The 21,364-nt window shown below is 35.4% G+C and overlaps 1 protein-coding gene across 1 annotated transcript; it reads left to right on the top strand.

The window, feature by feature from the left end:
• Nucleotides 1-6,664: 6,664 nt before the first annotated feature.
• LOC104519973 (PR domain zinc finger protein 2) lies at nucleotides 6,665-19,349 on the top strand (the record flags this gene model as incomplete). Its single annotated transcript, XM_010170257.1, has 4 exons — nucleotides 6,665-6,673; nucleotides 14,409-14,526; nucleotides 15,802-15,905; nucleotides 19,197-19,349. Coding segments are annotated over exons 1-4 (384 nt in total), but the record flags the coding sequence as incomplete, so codon positions are not given.
• Between the last annotated feature and the right edge of the window lie 2,015 nt (nucleotides 19,350-21,364).

The raw sequence follows: 21,364 nt of genomic DNA, 5'->3' as shown, positions 1-21,364 counted from the left end.
CTATAGCCGCTGCCAGCCGGGCGTTGTGAGACAACTGTCGTCTTCCAATTAGTTCCTCATACACAGTCTCCAAAAGTTTTGGCAATTCACATGTCTTAGTGCTCGCTGCAGATGAATTGTCTGCCAAGCTGGGTGAGAGGGGGCTTGGATAAATTAATTTCCAAATTGGTTTCCTCAGAATGTCCTTCTGGACCATGTTGTGTAAATCAGAGGTTTCTTCATGATGGTGCAGTGGTACTGTGGGGAAGAACGTTTGGAGTGAGAGAGAAAATTGGTCTATAGGACAAATCAAGAGTAGTATTTTCAAGTGAATTTTGTATTTGAAGCCAAAGCAGCGGGAGCAGCGTTGCTGATAACCATCTCATCAGCGGGTGGGTAGCTGAAGTCTTCAGTAAGTTGTGGTTTTAGATTCATAGGAAGCTGCAAAATTTCCATTTTGAAATAGTAGAGAAAACTTTACATTGTTTTCAACTGTTGAAGAAGGAAGGGAAGGTGATGTGGTTGCACCTGCTGTCTGATCATTCAGTGGCAAAAGAAATATTTTTCTCGTTTTATGTTTGAGTAATCAACAATAGACAGCTCTTGGAAACAACAGGACTGCTTCCATTTCTGACACCACTCCGGTTTGCTGTTCCCAGCCTATGCTCTTGTCTGTGAGCATGTTATTGGGATGCAATTTCAGTTTACTCACACATATTAAGTGGATTAGGAGAACTGGAGTTGTACAGCAGTGTGGTATGGAATTGTTATGTTGTTGTCTGTTGCCACTTGCCACATTTTAATAAAGAAGATGTGCATGTGAAGAATTCGGGTCTGCTTTCCTTGGACTAGACAAAGAGGCCTCGAGCGTTCCAGCTGTTGAAGCGTGTGATGGTGAATCGGTGAGAGCATTGGTGCTCTTCAGGTAGAGAACTGCATCACTGATAGATGGAGGGGAGTCAACTCTTAAGAAACAAAAGAACTATTGGACTTGTAGAGACAGCAACAAGAACCATGTAGTAGTATCTGTTGGTTTTCAAGTGTATAGCTCCCAGGATTTGCTAGGGCTGTTTTCTCAACAACTTGTCTGCCCGCACCGTAGACCGTAAAAATGAGGCCAAGTTTCATTTATAGTGAAATCCTAGTTACGTTAAATAAAAGGCAAATCATCACTTTGGTTAATATCTTGGATAGAAATGCCAGGATGAGAATGGTGTTTGGAGATTCCTGAATTGAGGCCTGTTTAGTGTAGGTATGGGAATTCGAAGAACATTCTTACAGTGTAGTGTGGAAGATGGGGGAAGGATGTTGAAGCACTTGTGTACGTTTGTATAACCCTTCCTTATTTTTCTGCATGAAAATTTGCTTGAAAATAGAAGGGAAGTAAAGCAGAAAGTCAAAGGGAACTACTGTTTTTTCTGTAAAAACTGAAATGGCTCTTGAAGTCCATCCTCCAGTGTAGCAATATCTCAGTTTCAGTATTTTACATGAAAGCCTTCATCCTTAGGGCTAAACAAGTAACAGTGTATAAAAAGGAGATTTGAATATTGTTGCTTGCTAGGTGGCTGTCTGTTGAAAACAGAAGTTCAGAGAGATTGAGAGATGACCAGTGTGGTAATGTATATCTGTACATTGGTATCCAGTTTATTTGCAGTGTGCCTGCAAGACCTTCGAATGAGGATATCAACCAGAGAGGAAAAAATAAATTAATCTATGGCTTGCAGCAGTAGCACAGGACCTTGGTCATCATAAGTCATTTACTTACTGGTGGAGATTGAAGGCTTCTACTTGCATGTTTTGTTTTGTTTTTGTCAAGGACTTAAAAACAGCTAGAGTTCATAAACTCGTGTGTGTTGGATATCTGCACTGGCATACCTTTTTAAAGTACCACAATATATTTGCTGTTGAATTTGTTAGTATGTGAAAGGGCAGGTATGATCCTGATACTTAATGCCTCCCCCCTAGTGAAATAATTTCTTTTACCAATGTGTTTTTTCTCTCATTATATTCTTAACTAAAAAAAAAAATAAAATTAAAAATTCTTCTCTGCCTCTGGATAAAACTTGCCTGTAGTTAAAAGTGGGAGGCTGAGTCCTGTACTGTACAAAGAAGTGGCTGAAATGGACTTCTTCAGTAGTAGTAAATCTGCTGAGTACTTGTCTCAGAAAAATATCCTTTGAATTTACTGTCTTTGCAAGTAGAATTAAAGGTGTGCTTACGTCTGAAGACAGAATGGTATTTCTGTACCTTTGCAGTTGTTAGAGACTTGTTATTTTCTGTTGACTTCTCTTGACTAGTTGCTGTTTAATTAATAAACTCAGGTTTTATTTTTATGTTTGTGATTTCTTGACTTATGTTCTTGGTTATCTCAATAAACTTTTCTATGATATAAGTTTATTTTGTTACAGGGCAGTAAGCAAAGCCTTTTTTATTGCTGGACAATAGGTAATAGATTTTGGTATTCAGAAAATAACTTTGTCCATTTTTTTCTCTGTTCTTATTCTGGCAGTCTTGAGTAACTGAAAATGTCTTTGCATTTAAGTGCCCATAGACGGTGCATCTTGTTTCTATCAAATACGTATTTTAATCTTCTAGAGGTAACATGAACTTAATTTTTTTTGTGAGTTTTATTTCACTTAATACATTGAAAATTTATCATTTGGAGTATTTCAGTATTGAACTGAAAAAATGTAAATGTCCTGATGTTAAAAATAAATAAATAAAAAATCAAAAATCATGTGCTGCAACTAAAAGCTGAAACAAAGAAAAAGAGCCGTGCCATTGAACCCCTGATGGTTAGGAAAGCAGAGTGTTAAGACTTTACTTTCAGGTTTTGTTCCTAGCTCTGTAACGAGCATGTTTTTACCGGAGCAGTGACGTAATGCATGTCCCATTTTCAGTTTCCAAAATAGGATTGATACTTTTATGCCTGGTTTTTCCTTTCTCTGCATTGGAAGCAACTTTCTCTTTCAAAGTGTTTTTTGATTCTGGGATATTTTTTTTTTTTTAAACTCCACATGCAGAACTGATAAATATTACTTATAAAATCAGAAGATAGACTATTTAATAAAACCTAGGAATACTCACTTACTATGAGTACCATCTGATTTAGTTTGAAAAAGATGATCTGTAATGTTGATTTTGTATAAAATTACTTGCTCTTGTTTGCAAACTTTATTCCCAGCAAGTTATATTTTTTTTGTAGGGGAATATTTAAAATTCTTAAATGTAGAATTCAGAAATAAAGTAAAAATATTTTTTATTTCAAGCATTTTGTTTTAGTGACCACAGTGTTTCCTTAAGTACAAATACCTCGTATATTCTTATGTAAATAAATATAATTTGTTACCTAACAATGAGCCTTTTTAAATACACTTTTCTGAAACTCTTAAGATTTTTATGATGCCGTGGATCTTCTTTCTCTTATGTTTGTTTCCAAGATGCTTTAATGTCTTGAGAAAGTGCATAGTATTTTTGTAGTCCCGAGATACAGTAGTAGGTAGTGGTTTGAAATAAATATGACTTGGCAATGTTTTCTGGAAATTAATTTTTAAAAATTCAGGTTACTGTACTGGTGAGCATGCCTAATTTTTGACATACGAACTTTATTTATCTTTTCTTAGGGATTTCAGTCAATCTTCAAAGTTTACTGTGGTAGATGTTACTAACAGCATTGAGGTCTTTGATAGATGCAGGTTGAATGAATGTTGCTGTTGAGTTTGGAGGAAAGGTTGAATGAAAATAGTTGTTACCTCTGATGCAGCTGCTGACATGACTTTTTCAAAGTACTAACACAGTTGTAGAGTATTGCTGACTTCAAAACTGATTTAATGTGGTCATCATCACTTCTTTGAGCTTAATATATCACAATTCCCCTGATGACAAATCAGAGCAGTATCATTTTCTTTTGGGCTTTCCTGGAAAATCTTGCACTGGACTTGGCTGTGTGTGTGTAGCTAAAAAGTCATTAGTGTATGAAGTGAAAGCTTGCAGTGCTTGCAGTGACGAGAAGAAATACGTTGTTGGTAGTCATTGATCATACGGGGAACTAATATTTGTGCAGCAGTTGTGGAATTTATTTAATATTTTCTTGTTTTTGTTGAACTTTGTGCACTAGAAATTAAAACTCAATTTTAGTATTACATTTATATGAAACATATTATGTTTCATTTAGGTAGAAAGAAAACTAGTGACTGTATATAAGTCTGTATATAGTCTTAATTTTTTTTTTCAAGTGCAGTTAATCTTGCTTTCCACACAGGTGAGCTCATTGTTAACAAAATAGGTAACACGGAGGAAGGAAAAATGTCATTTACTGCAGTGTAACATATGTGCACTTCTTACTGTGGGTTTTCTAAATCACTTTCCAGAACCATGAGAGAAAATGGTTATGTGAACCCTTGTTAACCCAATGACAAGTTAAACCCTTGTCATTGAGAGACTGATAATCTTCAACGAGAGGGAGGAGAAGAGGTAGAAATAGGCAGCTGGAGACAATAACCACTTGAACTTGTACGCTACAGCTATAGTAGCTCATCAGGCTGTGCTCTAAAATCATGTTGATAAAAGGTTCTTGTTTTTGTTGTCTTTACATGAGTCATGCTTTTTTGTTTGGTGGCCAAATACAGAAAAACAAGACATTTGTTACTAAAAAGAAATTTTCACACTAGGAAATGTTTTGATACTACTCTTGCTATCCAAAATATTTCATTTATAAATTGACATTGTGTGGGTATTGTCCCAAGGAACAATGAAATAAAGAGCACTGGATTTTTCTCAGTTATTCAGGTCTCATCTCAAGTATAGAAGTTTATACTGACTCCAACTTTTGCTTTTTTTTTTTTAAATCATCATTTCCTTGTGCTAAGGTGACTTTCAGCAGATGACAGGCAGTCTGTGGATCACATTTCAGAAACCATTTGCCTAAAGCATTTGTGTAAAAATGTCTGAAGTAGAAATAACTTTTGTGAGGAGGGAAAATGAGTTAAGATATCAAGGCTGAGGGAAGTAAAGGGTATGTGGAAGATGTGTGAGAAACAATTGTGTGCTAATGCACGAGAACCTTGGAGCCAAAGGGACTAATTTATTGTCATGGCAAGATTTACCAATCTTGGGAGTGACTGTAACTAGTAATGAAACCTGGGGAGCATTTCCTGCTTGTTTGGTAGCATCTCACTGTTGGCTGTGTGCTGTCAGTGTTAGAGAAAATATTAAAAAAATCAAGTGTTTGGGATGAATCATTTGCAGGAATTGATTTGTATTTGACAGATGTGCTGAAGTAAGTTAGAAAGTTGTAACAGTTCATTCCAAAAGGAATGCTTTTCGTCAGATTTAAAAGCTGCAGGACGGAGCTCCTTATCCTGTAACTGGTCTTTGCTGGCAATCTGTGAATACCACAGAACCAGTTGCAAAACTGGAACTGAAATGCAGATTTTTCAGCTGTTTGTCTAAATGCTCATGTAGTATGGAAATATCGGGACAAAAGGAGTTATTCCTGAAAGAGCTGTGTACAACAGAAATAGCCTTTTCAAGGAAATTTTTTCCTAGTCTCATGAATTTCTTAGGCAATGCAACATTTGTAGGAAGCTTGGCAGAATTTTCACTGTTGTTATGCAGCATTAAGAATTCTGACAGTGCAAAGATGTGAAGGGTTATATGAAATTTATTTGGAGTATATTTTGCTTGAACATATTTTAAATTCAGTGTTAGTATTTATACAAAGTATATTTTGCTTGAACATATTTTAAATTCAGTGTTAGTATTTATACAAAGTACTTAGTGAAAATCAGTTAATCATTGTTGTAGTAAGAAAAATAAAGACAGGGAAGAAATAGCAGTACTTGAATAAAGTGCTTTAAGTGATTATGTTTCAGTTAACCTGCAAAAAAGGGTGGTGTTCATTTATTGGAAATTCTGTATGACACCAGGAAGAGTAGTGTTTCCAGCATAAATTTCAATAATTCTTTTTTTAATATATTTTTTTTAAAAAGAAAGTGAGTTGATGTACTAGACTCTTAGATACGGCGTTGTTCTGATTAGTTTTAAGTCATGAGTTTCTAAATTTGATGTCTACTTGAACTAGTAATTTTTGTTATAAACCTTTTGAAATCTCAGGCATTCTGTTAAACAAGAATGCCAAATGCATTAGTGTAATAAAATACCTTAATAAAGGCTCAATTTTAAGGAAGAATTTCCTGTTTCTAATAAGGAAGAGTGGAGACTCAAATTCATGCATCTTGTTAATTTGAAAACCACTTAAGGTCTTTCGTAATGCTTTGATATGAAGTTCTAAAGCAATCTGACTCCTGAAGTTCTTAAAAATACTCAATCCTGAATAAACTAACTTGTTTTTAAAAACAAATCCTAGTTGAGCACATTTCTGTTGCATCATTATTTAAAACTGGGAGAAAGAGTAATGATAGATACCCATCTTGAGATTATCCGTATACATTTGAGCTATAATAACAAAACTATAGCTTGGAGCATTTTTTTTTTTATAAAGCAATATGCTCCTTTGAGACAAATGCTTTAGGAAGAGGAACTACAAATCTGTATGTACTTTCAATTCAATGTAAATTTGTAGGTAGGTACATGTTACAATTGTCTGTTTTTCTTTTTAGGGCTCATGTAATCAAAGGAGTTTCTTTGTTGTGTGTATCTTTTCAGAACACAACAGGAATTCAAAATGAATCAGGTGAGTATAAATGTAAGACTTTATCAAAATACTTAGATGTTAGAACAGTTAATTATTAATAAGAAAAGTAAATAATCCACCACAAAAGAAATGTTCTTTAAAATCTTTGGTGTCATTAAATTTCATAATCCTTCTTTCTACTATGTGTATGCTTTTGAGATTCATTTTATTTCATGGATTTAAGTTTCTTGTGTGTGAAGTCCCCTTTAGCAGCATGTAAGTTATTACTGCTGGCACCTCTTATAAGAACATCTCTCCAGAAAAATCTATTTCATTCTGAGGCTTTTGGTAATAGTTCAGCTCTTTATAAAAGTGACTTGAAAATTGAAGGCTTCCATTTATTTTTTTTAACCTTTTTTTAACCACTTTACCGTTTCAAATGTGCAGTGAACAGTCTGTCACAGAAATTGTTTGATCAGAAAGCTTTATACTAGTCTGGAAATTTAACCATTTCCCCTAGAATCAAGTGAAAAGACTGGGAAATTATTTTATTTTGCATTTGTCTATCCAAGTAGGAATTCTACATCCAGCTGTCTTAGTGTGCACAGTTGTATTACTTCAAGATACTTACAGAAAAAGTACACGTTGCCTTAGCTTTTTCTCATAAGTACTTCTCTCTTTGGATGATCTTACGAAGTCCCTTCGGCATGGGAATGTGAACATAAGATATAACACTGAAGGAATGCCATTTTTAATTTGCTAAAAAATTTGGCTATGAACAGAAGCTTTCTTAGCCAGAAACAGTCGTGGTACACAGTCGTGTAAAATGCTTTGAATACTTTTTTGATTGATGCTGTATCTAATGAGTGATTTTATTGCCCTTTATGCCCTTATTTGATCATCATCAGCATTGAATACAGTTAGTTAGCACTTTGCTGACGTAAGTTCTAACTAAAGTTATAGAAATATATACATGATATAAGTAATTACAGTGTGAAATGGGTTGGTGGGATGTTTCCTGTTACTTTTTTTCTCTGATTTAAAGTGAAAAATCTTCAATATATGTGTGCATATTTAAAAAGTAAAAAGCAAAATATAATCTCTATCAGAGCCTTGAAATATGTATTGTAAAAATACGTATTTGTATTATATCTATATGCAAATATAAATTATATATATAATACAAATAACATTTGCATTAACACACATTGGTAGTCTAGTTTGGGGCAGTTAGGTTAACTATTGTTTCACAATTTCTTTCTGTTGAGACTTGAAACTTTTTCACCTGTAAGGTTTGTTTTGAATGCACTCACTGGAGTGAATTGAACAGCCTATTGCTCTGTCTGCTTGAGTAATAATCCTGCTGTACTAGTTATTCCAATAAGCTTTGGATTTTGCTAAAATTCTGAAAGCTGTAGATCCTAATCTTTAATTGTTGTCATTGGCTGTTTCCTTCCCATTTGTGTGTCTGTGTCCCCTTGTGTCCTGTCTGTTGTCGTGTCACATCTGTCCCTGATCTGTGTTTAGAATTAAGATTTTTGTGCTGTATGAAAACAAAGACTTATCTTTCTTATTGCAACTGATAATATTGCTTATGCAGTGCTGTGATGTGTGTCATCTTACAATCAAATAATGAGATGACCCTATCTCTGGGAGTAGTTACAATAGCTTTGAGTCCTTCTTGGTATTTCTGGCTTTCACGTTGAGTTTCCAAAGTGTACAGAGCTCATATGGCTTTTTATTGTTCAATTACCATTCATATTAAGTGTGTATTTAGCATCAACCCTGTGGTGTTTTTTCTTGCAGTGCCCTTGTCATTTCATTCACTGTTGACAAGTTGTAGTGCCAGGTCTGTATAAGAAATGTTTTTGCCTGATGCCAAACATCTTTCAAGTTTTCTGTTCTCCTATTTCTTGCCTTCTGCTTATCTCTGCTTATGGTGTGACTTCAGTGACCTTGTGTCCTGGTTTTGCCAACTAATTGGACTATTGTTAATTTGCTTTATAGGATAAGACTGCTAATTTTGTTGTTTATCCCATAGAAATCTTGAAGTAGTGAAGGAAAACCTTTTCATAAATACTTTGATATGGCCTTTTTGTAGTAAGGAGAAAAAGGATTTTTAAAAAAAAAGGCTGCTATTGTTGGAATTAGTATTTTTGGAAGATTGCTGTCTCAGGATAGACAGTATGCATTCTCTATTTGCTTTAAAAAGAGATCTTCCTTTAACATGTAAACTACTTAATCAGAATATGGTGAATAATTTATTTAAAAAAACCCAAGCAAGTACAGGGTTTTGATTGGCAGCATTTACTGCATCTCAGGCTGCTTTGAGATACAGTAGGAAGAAGGTTGTGTGCTACCTGAAAAACTGCATTGGCAGTTACTTTAAAAAAGGTGAGGCATATGTTAACAAATTACAGCTGCATTTGTACTGAAACTCCCTCCCCCCAATCTCTCTGCGTTTTTCAATGATTATTTCAATATTTCCAATATGTCTTTAATCTTGAAGCACATGCAGTGAAATTGTGGTGAAGAGGGGTAACCAGATAAGGTTCTTGGACAAGCAGAGACCTTTTTGCTTCCGACTTACCTTCCTTGTGCTAGCTGGCGGTTTGCATCAGCAATCTTCCTTAGTTACTTCATCTTTTCACAATTACTTCTACCTTCTCTGCCATCTCCTCTCTCTTCATTGACATCCTCTCCTTTATCTTTTCATTTATCTTCATCCTATTCCCACCAAAACATGACACTAACTGGATGTCTGTCACTCATTACACTGTTGAGTATATTGTGGTTTTTTTTTTTTTCCTTTTCATTCTGATCTCTGATCATCTGTAAACACCCTGTTGCAGGTACTGTTTCTACTCTGCTTAAACACTGCTTGTAGCATTATAGTCTAATTTATGGTTGGTCCATAGGTACAACTATATTGAAAGTGATATGAAAAATTGCTTAATCAATGCATTGAAAGGTACTGTCAAAGTGACTGGACTCTGAATTTGATGCAAACAGGAAAAGAGTTTCAGTTAAGGCACCTCTTCAGTCCTTGAATGATTATCTTTTTTGTATTGTTCTTGAGTCACTCACCCCAGCGAATTTGAATGCTAGCAGTGTAATATTTCTGATGAACTTCAGAGTAAGAAGCTTAAAGGTGAAATAAGCTTCAAGTGCTTTTGTATTCAAAATTGCAGTCTTGGAGTGAGTGACTAATACTGTATTAGGACTTCAGTTAAATGCAAAAGCTTGCTGTAGGACATGCACCAGTACACTATCCTTATCAAGAGGTGAATTTTTAAAATAGAAAAGTCAATTTAAATGTGATGGTTAAGTGTTGGTGGAAAAGCGATTGAAATAGAGTATTTCTTCATTTGGTAGACAGACATTCCTCGGGGAAAGTTGTGATCTGGAAAATGTTTTAAGTAGCTACATTTAAATTGCAAATAAAATTGAATTGCACTGATTTGACTGAACTAAATTGTTGTTTATTTTACGTTACAGTATTTGGTTACTTATTACCATTTGTTTGAGGTGTGAAATGTATTGTTATGTTCTAGGCTATATCAAATTTTCTGGTACTTCTGAAATCCATTAGTATGACAGGTGCTGAATGACTCAGAGTGCTGTGTTCTCAGACTGTAGCTGCTAATCTTTGATTTATGTAGGTAAATGCAAAATGAAATTCTCTTGTATACTACTCCATGCAAATAAACTTCTTAAATGCTAGAACAGTTTTGGAATATTGATGGCTAAAAGGAGGTGTGACTATTAAGGAATATGCCAGTCACATCTAGGGTATGACACAGTGCTGTAGACTTCTGTCTAAATCACTTGAGTCTGATTTTTACAGTTTTGGTAGGATAACATTTATTTGCAGGCTTGAGATTTTTAACTGCTCCTCTAGCTATGGTTGTAAAAATTAATAATAAAAAAACCCCAAGCACCCCTACCCCCCAAAAAAGAAAACCAAAACCTCCCAAACAAACCAAACCAGAAAATGAAACCCAATTGAAAAACCACTCCACTTTCATTAGCTTGAAACTGGAAGTGTGTTGTTCTGATAGCTGTCTTACTCACTCTCTATAGTCCCCCTCATCTATGCCTATATATAATTTGTTAGAAACCACTGTGAAAAACAGGCTTGTTTCTCCCGTGCTGAAATCACAGGGTAATGTACTGGAAAGATATTTAGGTTTCTTTGATATGCTGAGAAGAGTGTGTTTCTTTTTTGTCTGATGAGACATGGCTTCTTGTGTATCAGTTTAGTGCTAACAGATGTCTGAAAATCAGACTTCTTCCTTTACTATTTTTCCTTTTGGATTGTTGGAAGAGCAAAATAAAACTTTGCTCTGCTTTGAATAGACTTCAGCTATTATAACTAAAGAATAAGACTGGTTTTTTTCCTCCCCAGTCTTTCACTCTCTTGGATGGGAAGGGATTTCTGGCATTCTATTGCTTCCATGGTTTCCATTTTGGGGGTCTTTCTCCCCTGCAAATAGCTCTCTAGGATGTGTCTGTGCAGCTGCTAGGGCTTACCAAGGCAGCAATAGAATAACCTTGCTATGACTCCAGTTTTATCATTTTTCTCATTGTTGCTGTTAAAGCTGGCAGACGACATGTTCTTGTGACTTAACTCAGCAAGTCACATTCATAAATGTAGAGAATAATTGCTGTACTCAGCACCCTCACAAATAATGGGTAATGAGTAGAAAAAATTGAGAAGTTTTTTCTGGTTTGCTTTAGAGATAAAACCCTTATATTTGTTAGCATATAGAGATGCATTGTAAAATATATTTCCAGTAAACTTTCAGCATAACAGAAGTGCTCAATGGAAAATGCTCAGAATATTACTCAGAAACTATGAAAACTACTATTGTAACTCTGCTTTATGTTTATGTGTAAAAGCAAGAATCATTTCCAGAAAGTCAGGGTTTACTTGAACAACTGTAGTGTTGCCCAAGTTGTTTAACACCTCCTAAAGCTTATTCTGAGCTTAATTATACCATCTTTCATATTAGAGTAGCTATTGATATCACCACCAGTATTTGTTCCTCACCAGAATGAGCAAAGTTCACTGTCAGAAAGCAGATACTTTTTTTTTTTACAGCTGTTTCACGTGGTTGAACATATGTCTAGTTCTCACCAACCACAATTATTTCATACTGTGGACAGATTTTATGGGAAACTCTGCATGCTTGTTACTTCCAAATTGTGGTCATTTTTATCAGGAATAGTGTTTTTTTGATTCTCATAAGGTAATAAAGAGCTAGTTGTTTAATAATAAGTGTGAGTAGTGTTTTCTGTTGTTATACAAATAATAGTATCAATAATTTTATAGCCTATCGAACTTTGTAGTCTTCTTAAAATGGAACTAATCACATCCTAGACATTTATAAATAATTTATTAGCTTTCTATTACCTTTCAATCTTTAATATAAAATAACCTTAAAATCTTTTATATTAATTATAACCTGCTGGATAAGCATTCTGAGCTGCTGATTTATTTAGGAATTACAATTAACATTTAGGGTACTGAAATAGTAGCTTTTATGATATTGTTTAAACCCCTTTATTTTCTCTAAAAGCTGCTTTTAGATTATTTTGTTGTAGAGCAGTAAAATTGACATGCAGGTACTTCAGTGTTGATTTTTGGAGTGAAATGGCGTGTTTGTAGGTTGTAAATAGAGCAGCAGAAATACACCCAGTAGTAGCTCTGTGAAGTACATTAAAATACAAGCTTCATCTTGTCAGCTCTAAGGGTATTATATGCATTACTGGTCTCCAGTATGTCCAGGGTAGCTTGTCTCTTTCTGCCCAACATTCAGTACTGGGTAGTACAGGATATATCTGTTTTTATAGCAGAGTAGGTGATGTTCTGGTGTATACGTTGGAGTAATTATTTTGCTGCAGCATCTTCGATTCAATAGGTAAACCAAACAACTTGAGATTTTTGTGAACCATATGCACTTCTCAGAACTTTGAGTATGGTTTTCTCCTTAAATAACTGCTTAGTCTTTCTCACAAGTGTTATATTTTCACATAAAGCAATACCAGAACCTATTTTAGATTGTTTTAGGGGGACTGATTAGATTGAGTATGCCTGGGAGTCATCATTTGAAAAGAAGAAACAAAGAATTGACAATATATGTGAAATTATCCTCAGTGTGGTGGGTAGCTGATGTTCTGGCTTTGTGCTGTATTTCCAAAGTCATCACTTGTGTGTTTCTAGGCAAGTTATTCCTGTTACTGAAGCTTTACATCATTCTTGTCTTTATGCACAGAGGTGTACAGAGTTGTTTCGTTTGGAACTTTTATGTACATGATTGGGAAATAATTGACAAAATTAAAATGGAAGGCTGCATTTTAAAAATTAAAATGCAAAATTAAAATGGAAGGCTGAGGGTTTGGACCCTCAGACTGTTTAAGTTCTCTGGAGCTGGAATTACCTTTTGTTTTGGAACTTTGAGTTGTCCTTATACTCTTAAGCTGAAATATCAGTAGGCTTTCATTATGAACACAAATAGTGTGTTGTTAGGGACTTCTCAGGAAAATTGCAGTGTATCTCAGTTTTCATGTAAAAGAATTGAAGGATTCTTTAAAAAATCCATGGAAAATGAAAAATTCTAGAATTGCGTGTTGAGTACAAGTAAATATTTTTAGAACTTAACAAATTTCCTGCCTCTCTATTAATAGCCATGCCTTTAATAGTGATTTTGTTGTTGTTGCTGTTGATCACTATTGCTTTTTTATGGATAGATATTTATGCTTAGTCAAACAGAAAATGAAATGGATGTTTAATAAAACAGAAAACATATTCTTTACAAATATGTTGTGTAACCAAAATAATTATAATGCTTCAAAAGAATCCTTAAGGAACTGGAGATTTTTGTAGTGATACTAAAACTCTAGGACTGTTTCTAGGAACACTTACATGATACTTCTTTGAAGAAAGTCTCAGCATAATAGAATAGGCAGGTGGAGCAACTTTATAGTGTATTTTATCTGGAATTTGAAAGAACTTTTATTAGAAACGGCACAAAGGAATGTTGTCTCAACATAATGTAGCATGTTACAATGCTATTACTGACCTAATTACTTGTTAAATGTAAATTTTTTTACTGGTCAGTAAAAAAAATGCAACTGAAAACTGTTCCATGGATGAGTTTTAGATTACTATATTATATTAACGAGCGGTTTCAAAGACTTGACACTAAGCCTCAACTCATATGAAAATTATATTCTGAAAAATATAGATATTTTCCCAAGTATAGAACCATTCATCCTTAGGAATACTACAGTAGTGCTGTCAGGTAAGTCATATTCAGACAGGAAAAATAAAATAGCTTTAGCTCTCTTCTCCAGCTAAATCAAGGGAGAATTTTCAATTTGTTTTTGAGGAGAGGCCAAGGAAAATGAACAAAATGGCACAAGGCCCGAGAGATACATGAAAATGCTTTCTGTTAGATTTACTCACTGTATACCACTTGTAATCAAAACACATCCAAAAGATTATTTACAGCAACTTTAATTATCAGTGCTTTACGTGTATCTCTAATGTGGTCTTAGAACTCTGCATTAAAGGATAAAGAAGTGTAATGAAATAATAGTGAAAACTTGAATATTCTGTTAAAAATATACTTCTATATTAGCATGCTGATGGAGGGGACCCTAGTTGGGGACCCAAATTTTACTTTAATTTCAAGTCAGGAGTTTCTGTAGCTTATATGGGTTGATAATCTGTTGTGCTATTGGTTTTATTTGTTAATGGTTGTGGCCCTTCTGGCTTTTTGACTTGTAGAACACAACTGAACCTACTGTCACTGTGGAGACCTTAGATGATGTACCTGAGCATGTGCTTAGAGGGCTTCCTGAGGACGTGAGGCTCCTCCCATCTGCTGTTGACAAGACACGGCTTGGTGAGTGCTTCATCTGTGAAAAGAGAATGAAGATTTTTACACTAGATCTACAGTTTTACACAAGCTACAGTTGCTGTGCAAGTTTGGTGCCCTCCTGTGCTGGGGAGAGATATCTGGTGCATTTATCTGAAATAATTTCCGTTGGAAAGGGTGGACAGCTTCTGAGTTTGTCCAGCATCCCCAGATGATGTTCCTAGAATATTAGAACTAGGGTGAAAGGTGGACCAAGATGCACATAGATTAGGTTATGAAAATACTGATATGTTACTTCACTGATTTGTTTTCACTTACAGCACTTCACACAGTTTTGTGTTTTGCAACTATCTTACTGTTGTCTCTTTAGGATGCTGCATCTCGCTTCCAATCAATATAAAAAGTTTAATTTATAAGAACAGATTCAGTGCAGACTTGAAAGCTGCTAAATGGAGCAAAGTGTTCTTTCTGTAATATGTGCAAAATGCTTGGCTTCTTTTTTTTTAACAGAGTTTAACGTGGGAGAACTTTGATGGAAGTCAGAATTACAGACTGGATACTTGATGCTGAAAGCTGGTAGTTAAAGGAATAAGCCTGACAACAAATGCATTACTGTTAGTAACAGGTTATAAACTCCTTGGAGCAAGGTTAATCTTTTCTAGTATGAACCTGATCTAGCATGGTGTGAATGAGAGTGTTATGTTTAGTTAGCAATTATTTGTCCATCTGTTCTTAGTTTTCATGCTATAAAATATGAAATGCGGCTGTCCATTTTCAGTTCAGTTAAATTTGTCAATAAATTTGTGGGCAGATGCACATGTTTTAACCAATCCTAAATGTTTTTTCCTTCAAGATATACTATTAATTGATTTCACAACTTTTTGTTGAGGGCTTCATTTGCCTGGCATTGTTTCAGAGAAAGAAAATAGGATTTTTGCTTTAATAACATGCTTACTCAGAAAAATGGCTGAAATCAGGGACTTCAGCTCTTATGGTATTTTGACTATCACCTGAAGTATAAGAAAAAGTGAGGTTGTTTTTTGTCTCCAGAGTTACAGTACCCATGAGCAAAGAATGAAACCAGGTAAATGCTTAAACCTTTCATTATTGAAGTGAGTTTTGGGGAGAGGATTGTTTGAATTCATATTAGTAAACTTCAATTTCCTTATTGAGATCTTAATATTGTAGAACGCTCCCCAATTGACAGACACATATAATGATCTTAAGAAATACAAACCCTGAGCAGAAGATTTGGTTGAGATAAGTTAGATTATTTTTAACTACTGATATGTGTCTCTTCAGGTGTCTGGGCAACAAAATCAATTTTAAAAGGGAAGAAGTTTGGACCATTTGTTGGTGACAAGAAAAAAAGGTCTCAAGTTAAAAGCAATGTTTACATGTGGGAGGTAAGAAACTGCTTGTAAAAAGTATCTGTCACTAGGTCAATATTTTGTATTTAGCCTTTAATTCTTCCAGAGCTTTTAGACCTGATGTGAAATAATTGCCATCTATTTCTACCATTGCAAACACTTATTTATTGATACTTAGATTGAGCAGCCATTCTGAATTACAAAGATTTAGACTATTGACATTATTTTAAATTACTGTATTAATTTTCTTATATACTGTCTCTGGATCACACCCATCCTTAAGAGTCTGTTGCTGATAAAGCTTCGCTTTGTTGGTTTGAACCCTGGGTGAGATCCCTTCTGCAACTGAGTGCTGTCAACTGCTTATGAAATTAGGGAAATTAGGAATATGGAATCACTTAAGGAAGCCACAGCACTCCTCCTCATTTAGCTCTTTGAAAACCAGCTTTGTTATGGGAATTTGTTTTGCTTTTGGAGTTTTTATAAAACTTCTTAACTGTTGCAGTATTTCTTGTGCTGCTTGTGTTTGGGCTTGCCTTAAAGCAAATACTGTCTGGACAGCTGAATAGCTCTTTCAGCTCCACTGATAGTCATAAGACCTTGGATATTATGCAAATGAAAAAATGTAGGTGTCTTAATCTGAAGATGAATCCTATCTACAGTGTTTTTAAGGCAGTTCATAACTACTTCCAAAGACTTTTTCAGCCTTTCAGAAGACATATAGAAAATGGCTTTAGCAAATTAAATGGTCAGGGAGGGGAGGGATGGATGAACTGTGGCATAGCATGTTCTGGAACAAAACTTGCTAGTTTACAGATTTTTAGGCTAAAGATATTGATAGTAGTCATCCATCTGGCCCTAGGCCTGCAAAAATTGAACTGCAGAAACCACTGGGTACATATACAAAACTCAATGTTAACCCCTATCAGAGGAATTGATCTAGAACAGTTTCCCATACATGCAATTTCACATTCAGGAAAGTAATCAAGTGTTCAAATATAATGTTTGTTGCATTGAGCTAATGTCATCACAAACTCCACTGCATAAGGTATCTCCAGTTTTGATCTGGTACAAGAACACTTGGTAAGACTGAATCAGTCAAGTAAATTATTGACCTTACAGTTGTTTTTCTCACTGCTGGATTTTGAATGTTCTCAATGGATATATCTTAATATTTTTTTTAAAATTTGTGTTGAGAAATGATAACTGCAAACAAACTATTGCAGCCTTTCAGAGTTTGCAGTGTAGGTGATAATGGGAACCTTAGCTAGATTTGAAAGTAATTGTGTGCTGCTTTAATACTGATTTTAGAATTTTTAAAAAAGCAGCTAAAATGAGACCGCAACAGTTGACCCATATGCTGATATCTGAAAACACTCCAGAATCTTATTAGTTAGAAAATATGGTTTGTAAAAGGATAGTGGTGTGTGGGAGTGGTTAGTTAGGTATATGGCCCTTCCACTAGGAAAACAATCTTTTTCCACAAGAATCCCATTTGTTTCTTTAGTGAAGTTAATCTGAAGAAAAAGCAGGGCTTCTGAAAGCTGGCATCTGCAGTCAATTTTAATAACTTCGAACTGTCACACTAGGGGATCATTCTGAATGAGTTGTGTGTCAGTGTTTGCTTGCTGTGTCTGAGGAGAGAAATAGAGGCTTGAACATATTTCCATTTTCTGTCGGAGAAAAGCCACAGGTAGGAATGACAGCAAGTGACTGAAAGGGAGGGAAACGCCGTCTGCCGATGCAGGATGACTGGCACAACTGTGCTGAACGCTCGTGATCATGGTTTACAGGAATTGTTTCAAGTCGCAGTGTTACACAGAGGAGTTGGAGCTTTGTCCTTTCTCACAGTGTACAAGGCCTTTAAACAATATTCTGTAAATTAGAAGCTTTAACTGAAAAGTAATAAAGTATTTGGCTTTGTGCAAAAACATAATAAAGTAATATAAAAACATAAAAAGTAATATATAGAAATGATAATAGTAGTTTGCCTTATATTTTGTATCTGCTAACTCTTTTACAGCATCATCTGGCTCTTTTCTTCCATTTTAACAGAAAGAATTGCTTTTACAGCCTTGATCTGTGAAAGCTGTTTATGCTTTCACATTGCAAGGGCTGGGTGTGCTGATGAGCATTCCTTCAGAAGTCAGCTGATGAAATCCATACTGGAATAGTTTAAGGAAGGGAGATGTTTTCTCTTTGCTTGGAAAGAAACTGAGATGATTTTGGTATTTATTGAAACTTTACCTTGGAAAATGTAAAACAGTTTGAAAAGACTTAGAATTACTTGTCAGTATCAGGAGAAAAAAAAGCTACAACATTGTAACAGAATGGGAAGGTTACAATGAAATCAGAATTTTAGTTTATTCCTTGTCTGCGGTGGTGCAAAGTGAATGTTGCAGGAGGTGATGAGCTAGGGAGGCTGGGTTTTGAAAAGCAATCTCCCAGGCAGAGGCTGATATTTCTAGACAGACAAAGTACTGGAAAAATGGTAGTTCCAGTTGCCGGAAAGTCGTATGTTCTTCTGTTTGGGAAAAAATGTATAACATCCACTGATAGCTCTTCTTATAGGCATCTCACTTGGATTATAATAAGAAAAGTGGGAGATACATAACATATGTTGAAAGAGAAGCAGAGTTGCCTGTCATCAGAAAATACTGAAGATGTCAGTAACCTTGCTCTATGGCAAACTGTCTTGAAATGTAGAACAGGAGTAGGTGTTAAAAATTTTTCTTGAAGAACAGGAACCAAAAAATTTACACATCATCTTGGAACATACAGAAGTTCATTGGCATGCATGGTCGATTTTTTAAGGTGATCACAAGATTTCTGAAAGGTCACGATTTTGTTTAATAGCCTGAAAAAAGATTAAGTATAAATTATAATTTCCCTTATCCTTCCAAATAAAGCACATGCTTTTAACTTCTAGAGTTACTCTTCCCAATTCATCAGATAGTAAAAATAAAGCTCTGTTGCCTTTATATCTTAAAATCAATTATTTAACTAAATGCAAAATCTAGATAATTACTTCAACTTGCCTAACTGAAAAGAAAACATAAAATGTTTTAAGTGTTCTGGCTTTTGAGCCCAAAACCTTCAGAGAAGGGCTTGTAGGCCAAAAGTTACTTTTTTCCAATTGAACCAGTTCCACTAAAAAGATTGCAGAAGACCAGCAACGCCCCCCCCAGTACAGCCCCTACCGATGATTATATCCTTTGTGTTATCTCCACCCTTAGGTGGTAACTTCTCTTTGCATAGCTTTAAAATGTGTAGCGTTCTAGTGCGTGTACACTTGTCTGTTTGCTTAATGCCATTTCTGTCTCGCAGGTGTATTACCCAAACTTGGGATGGATGTGTGTTGATGCAACTGATCCAAAGAAAGGGAATTGGCTACGGTATATAAACTGGGCACGTTCAGGACAGGAGCAAAATCTGTTTCCTCTGGAGATCAACAGGACCATATACTACAAAAGTTTAAAGGTATCAGTGTCTGAAGAATAACTTACTGCTCTGTTACTTTTCATTATTAATACCTTTTATTCCCCTTTATTCAACTCCTATTTTTTTTTTTTTACTATTTGTATTAAACAGATTTTGAAACGTTTTATGAGATATAATTAAAATATTGCAAATGCTCATTTCATTGGTCTAAATTCTTCTGTGCCAATACAGGTGACATTAAGATCTTCTGTAAAAATATACGATACGTGTGAACGTTAAGCTCTATCTTGTCGGTTAATGATTTGCTATAGCACCAAATTTGATACAAACTAAAATGAAAATCTGTAGCAGATTACATAAAATAAATGTTTTTCTGTAGATACTGAGACACTTGCTACTGAGGATTTTTTGCAGCAATCGGTTATTTTTACAGTCTGCATAATGTGACATAGGTTGATTGTCAAGGCAGTTTTGTAGATAGCTTCATGAAACAAATTTTTCCTGGTTTTATACCATACCAGTTTTATTCAGGGAGTGGGGGGACAGGAAAAAAATGTGGAATTCCTGAGGCATTGTATCTCCCAAACCAAGATAAAAAAATGGTTTAACTATAAATAATAGTAGAGTATGTTAGTGTTAGAATATTGTGGCCATAAAGTATTATTTGAATCTCTGATCAAGAACCTACTAGCAGTGAGTATATGTAACTCGACTTTGTTTTTATTTAAAATGCTTTTGTGGTTCTTGGGTATATGCAGCCTTGCTGTTATGCTATTGCTGTTTCTTACATTTCCTTGTAAGGCCAACAACATCTGTAAGAAACTGATCTTCACTTAATAAAAGAATGAGTTGATACCTTGCAGTTTTGAAGTTTATAGGTCAATATAGCAATATGTAAAACACTTACATTTTAGGTCACTCAAACTAGATTGAAAAAAAACCCCAAAACCTAACCCAAAGTTCTAAGCATTTTCTGAACTTTCTGATAGCTTTAAGATAACATTCAAGTAGAGGTTGGCTATTGCCAGCCAGGCTTTTGACTTCTCGACCAAGTTTGATCACTGAGGGCATGTTCCCAGTGGGAATCTGTAGACAGGTTAGTTTTCTTTAAACACTTTATCTTGGGTTACCTCTGCCTTTGCCCATAGTCACACTAGTACATTAACTTGTGTGCTTTTGGAGTCACGCTGACATTTTAAATTTCTCTCTCATTGAATCTTTTCTGCAAAGGTTTTAGTCTTGAATAAGACAGGCATTCACATATTTCATTTGTTTTCTGATGGATAATATTGCACTTTGGAAAATAATTGTACTGCTAAAAGAGGCTGAGTGCTGCTGACGGAATAACAAATACCTTGCCTCAGCGTCTGAAGTGTTCCTTTGACTGTCTTCTCTTGCAACCTGATAAATTTTATCTTAGCAAGTCTTGCCAGTGAATCACACTGCCAAGCAGTTCTTTCTGAAGACTGTTAGAGAAGCCTGTAAGGATCAGTTTTATTGGTTTCAAAATCTGTCTGGAATTTGTTGCAGCGTGAGATTTTGAGTTTGGGATGTGAAGAGCCACCTTCAGCAGAGTTTATTTGCCCCTGCAGCAACCACTATGGGATTCTTTAGTAGCTTCATTTCAGCTTTGGCAGTACCAGTCCCAGGCAAGCTTCTGGAAATTCATGTTGGTGTCTGTGCTGTGTGCTAGTTGGAGGGAGTGTTGTGTCAGAAATGGTGTTATTTCCAGGCTGCCTCTGCACAAAGGCTTGCTGCTCTTCCTCAGAGAGGCCAGTGTAGAAGCGAGTTGGTTTGGGTGCCAGGACCTGAGCTGGTATAGAACCACTGAGTTGTTTCTGCCCTGCAGATTTAGTTCCAGGAGCACAGTTTAGACATGCTCAAACTAGTTCTGCACAAGCCAGGTTGGGATGGCTTGTGTTGGTAATCCCAGCTTTATGCTGCTCAGAAGTAACCAAACTATTTCCAGGACCAAGTTAGTCCACCCAGCATTGCAACTGTGGTTCAGCGCTGCGCTCCTGCTGTTCCTTGATTGTCGCTACATCTATGACACT

Source organism: Antrostomus carolinensis, unplaced genomic scaffold, assembly GCF_000700745.2.
Source record: "Antrostomus carolinensis isolate BGI_N321 unplaced genomic scaffold, ASM70074v2 scaffold11116, whole genome shotgun sequence".
Classification (NCBI taxonomy): Eukaryota; Metazoa; Chordata; class Aves; order Caprimulgiformes; family Caprimulgidae; genus Antrostomus; species Antrostomus carolinensis.
This window is presented reverse-complemented; position numbering and strand designations above follow the sequence as displayed.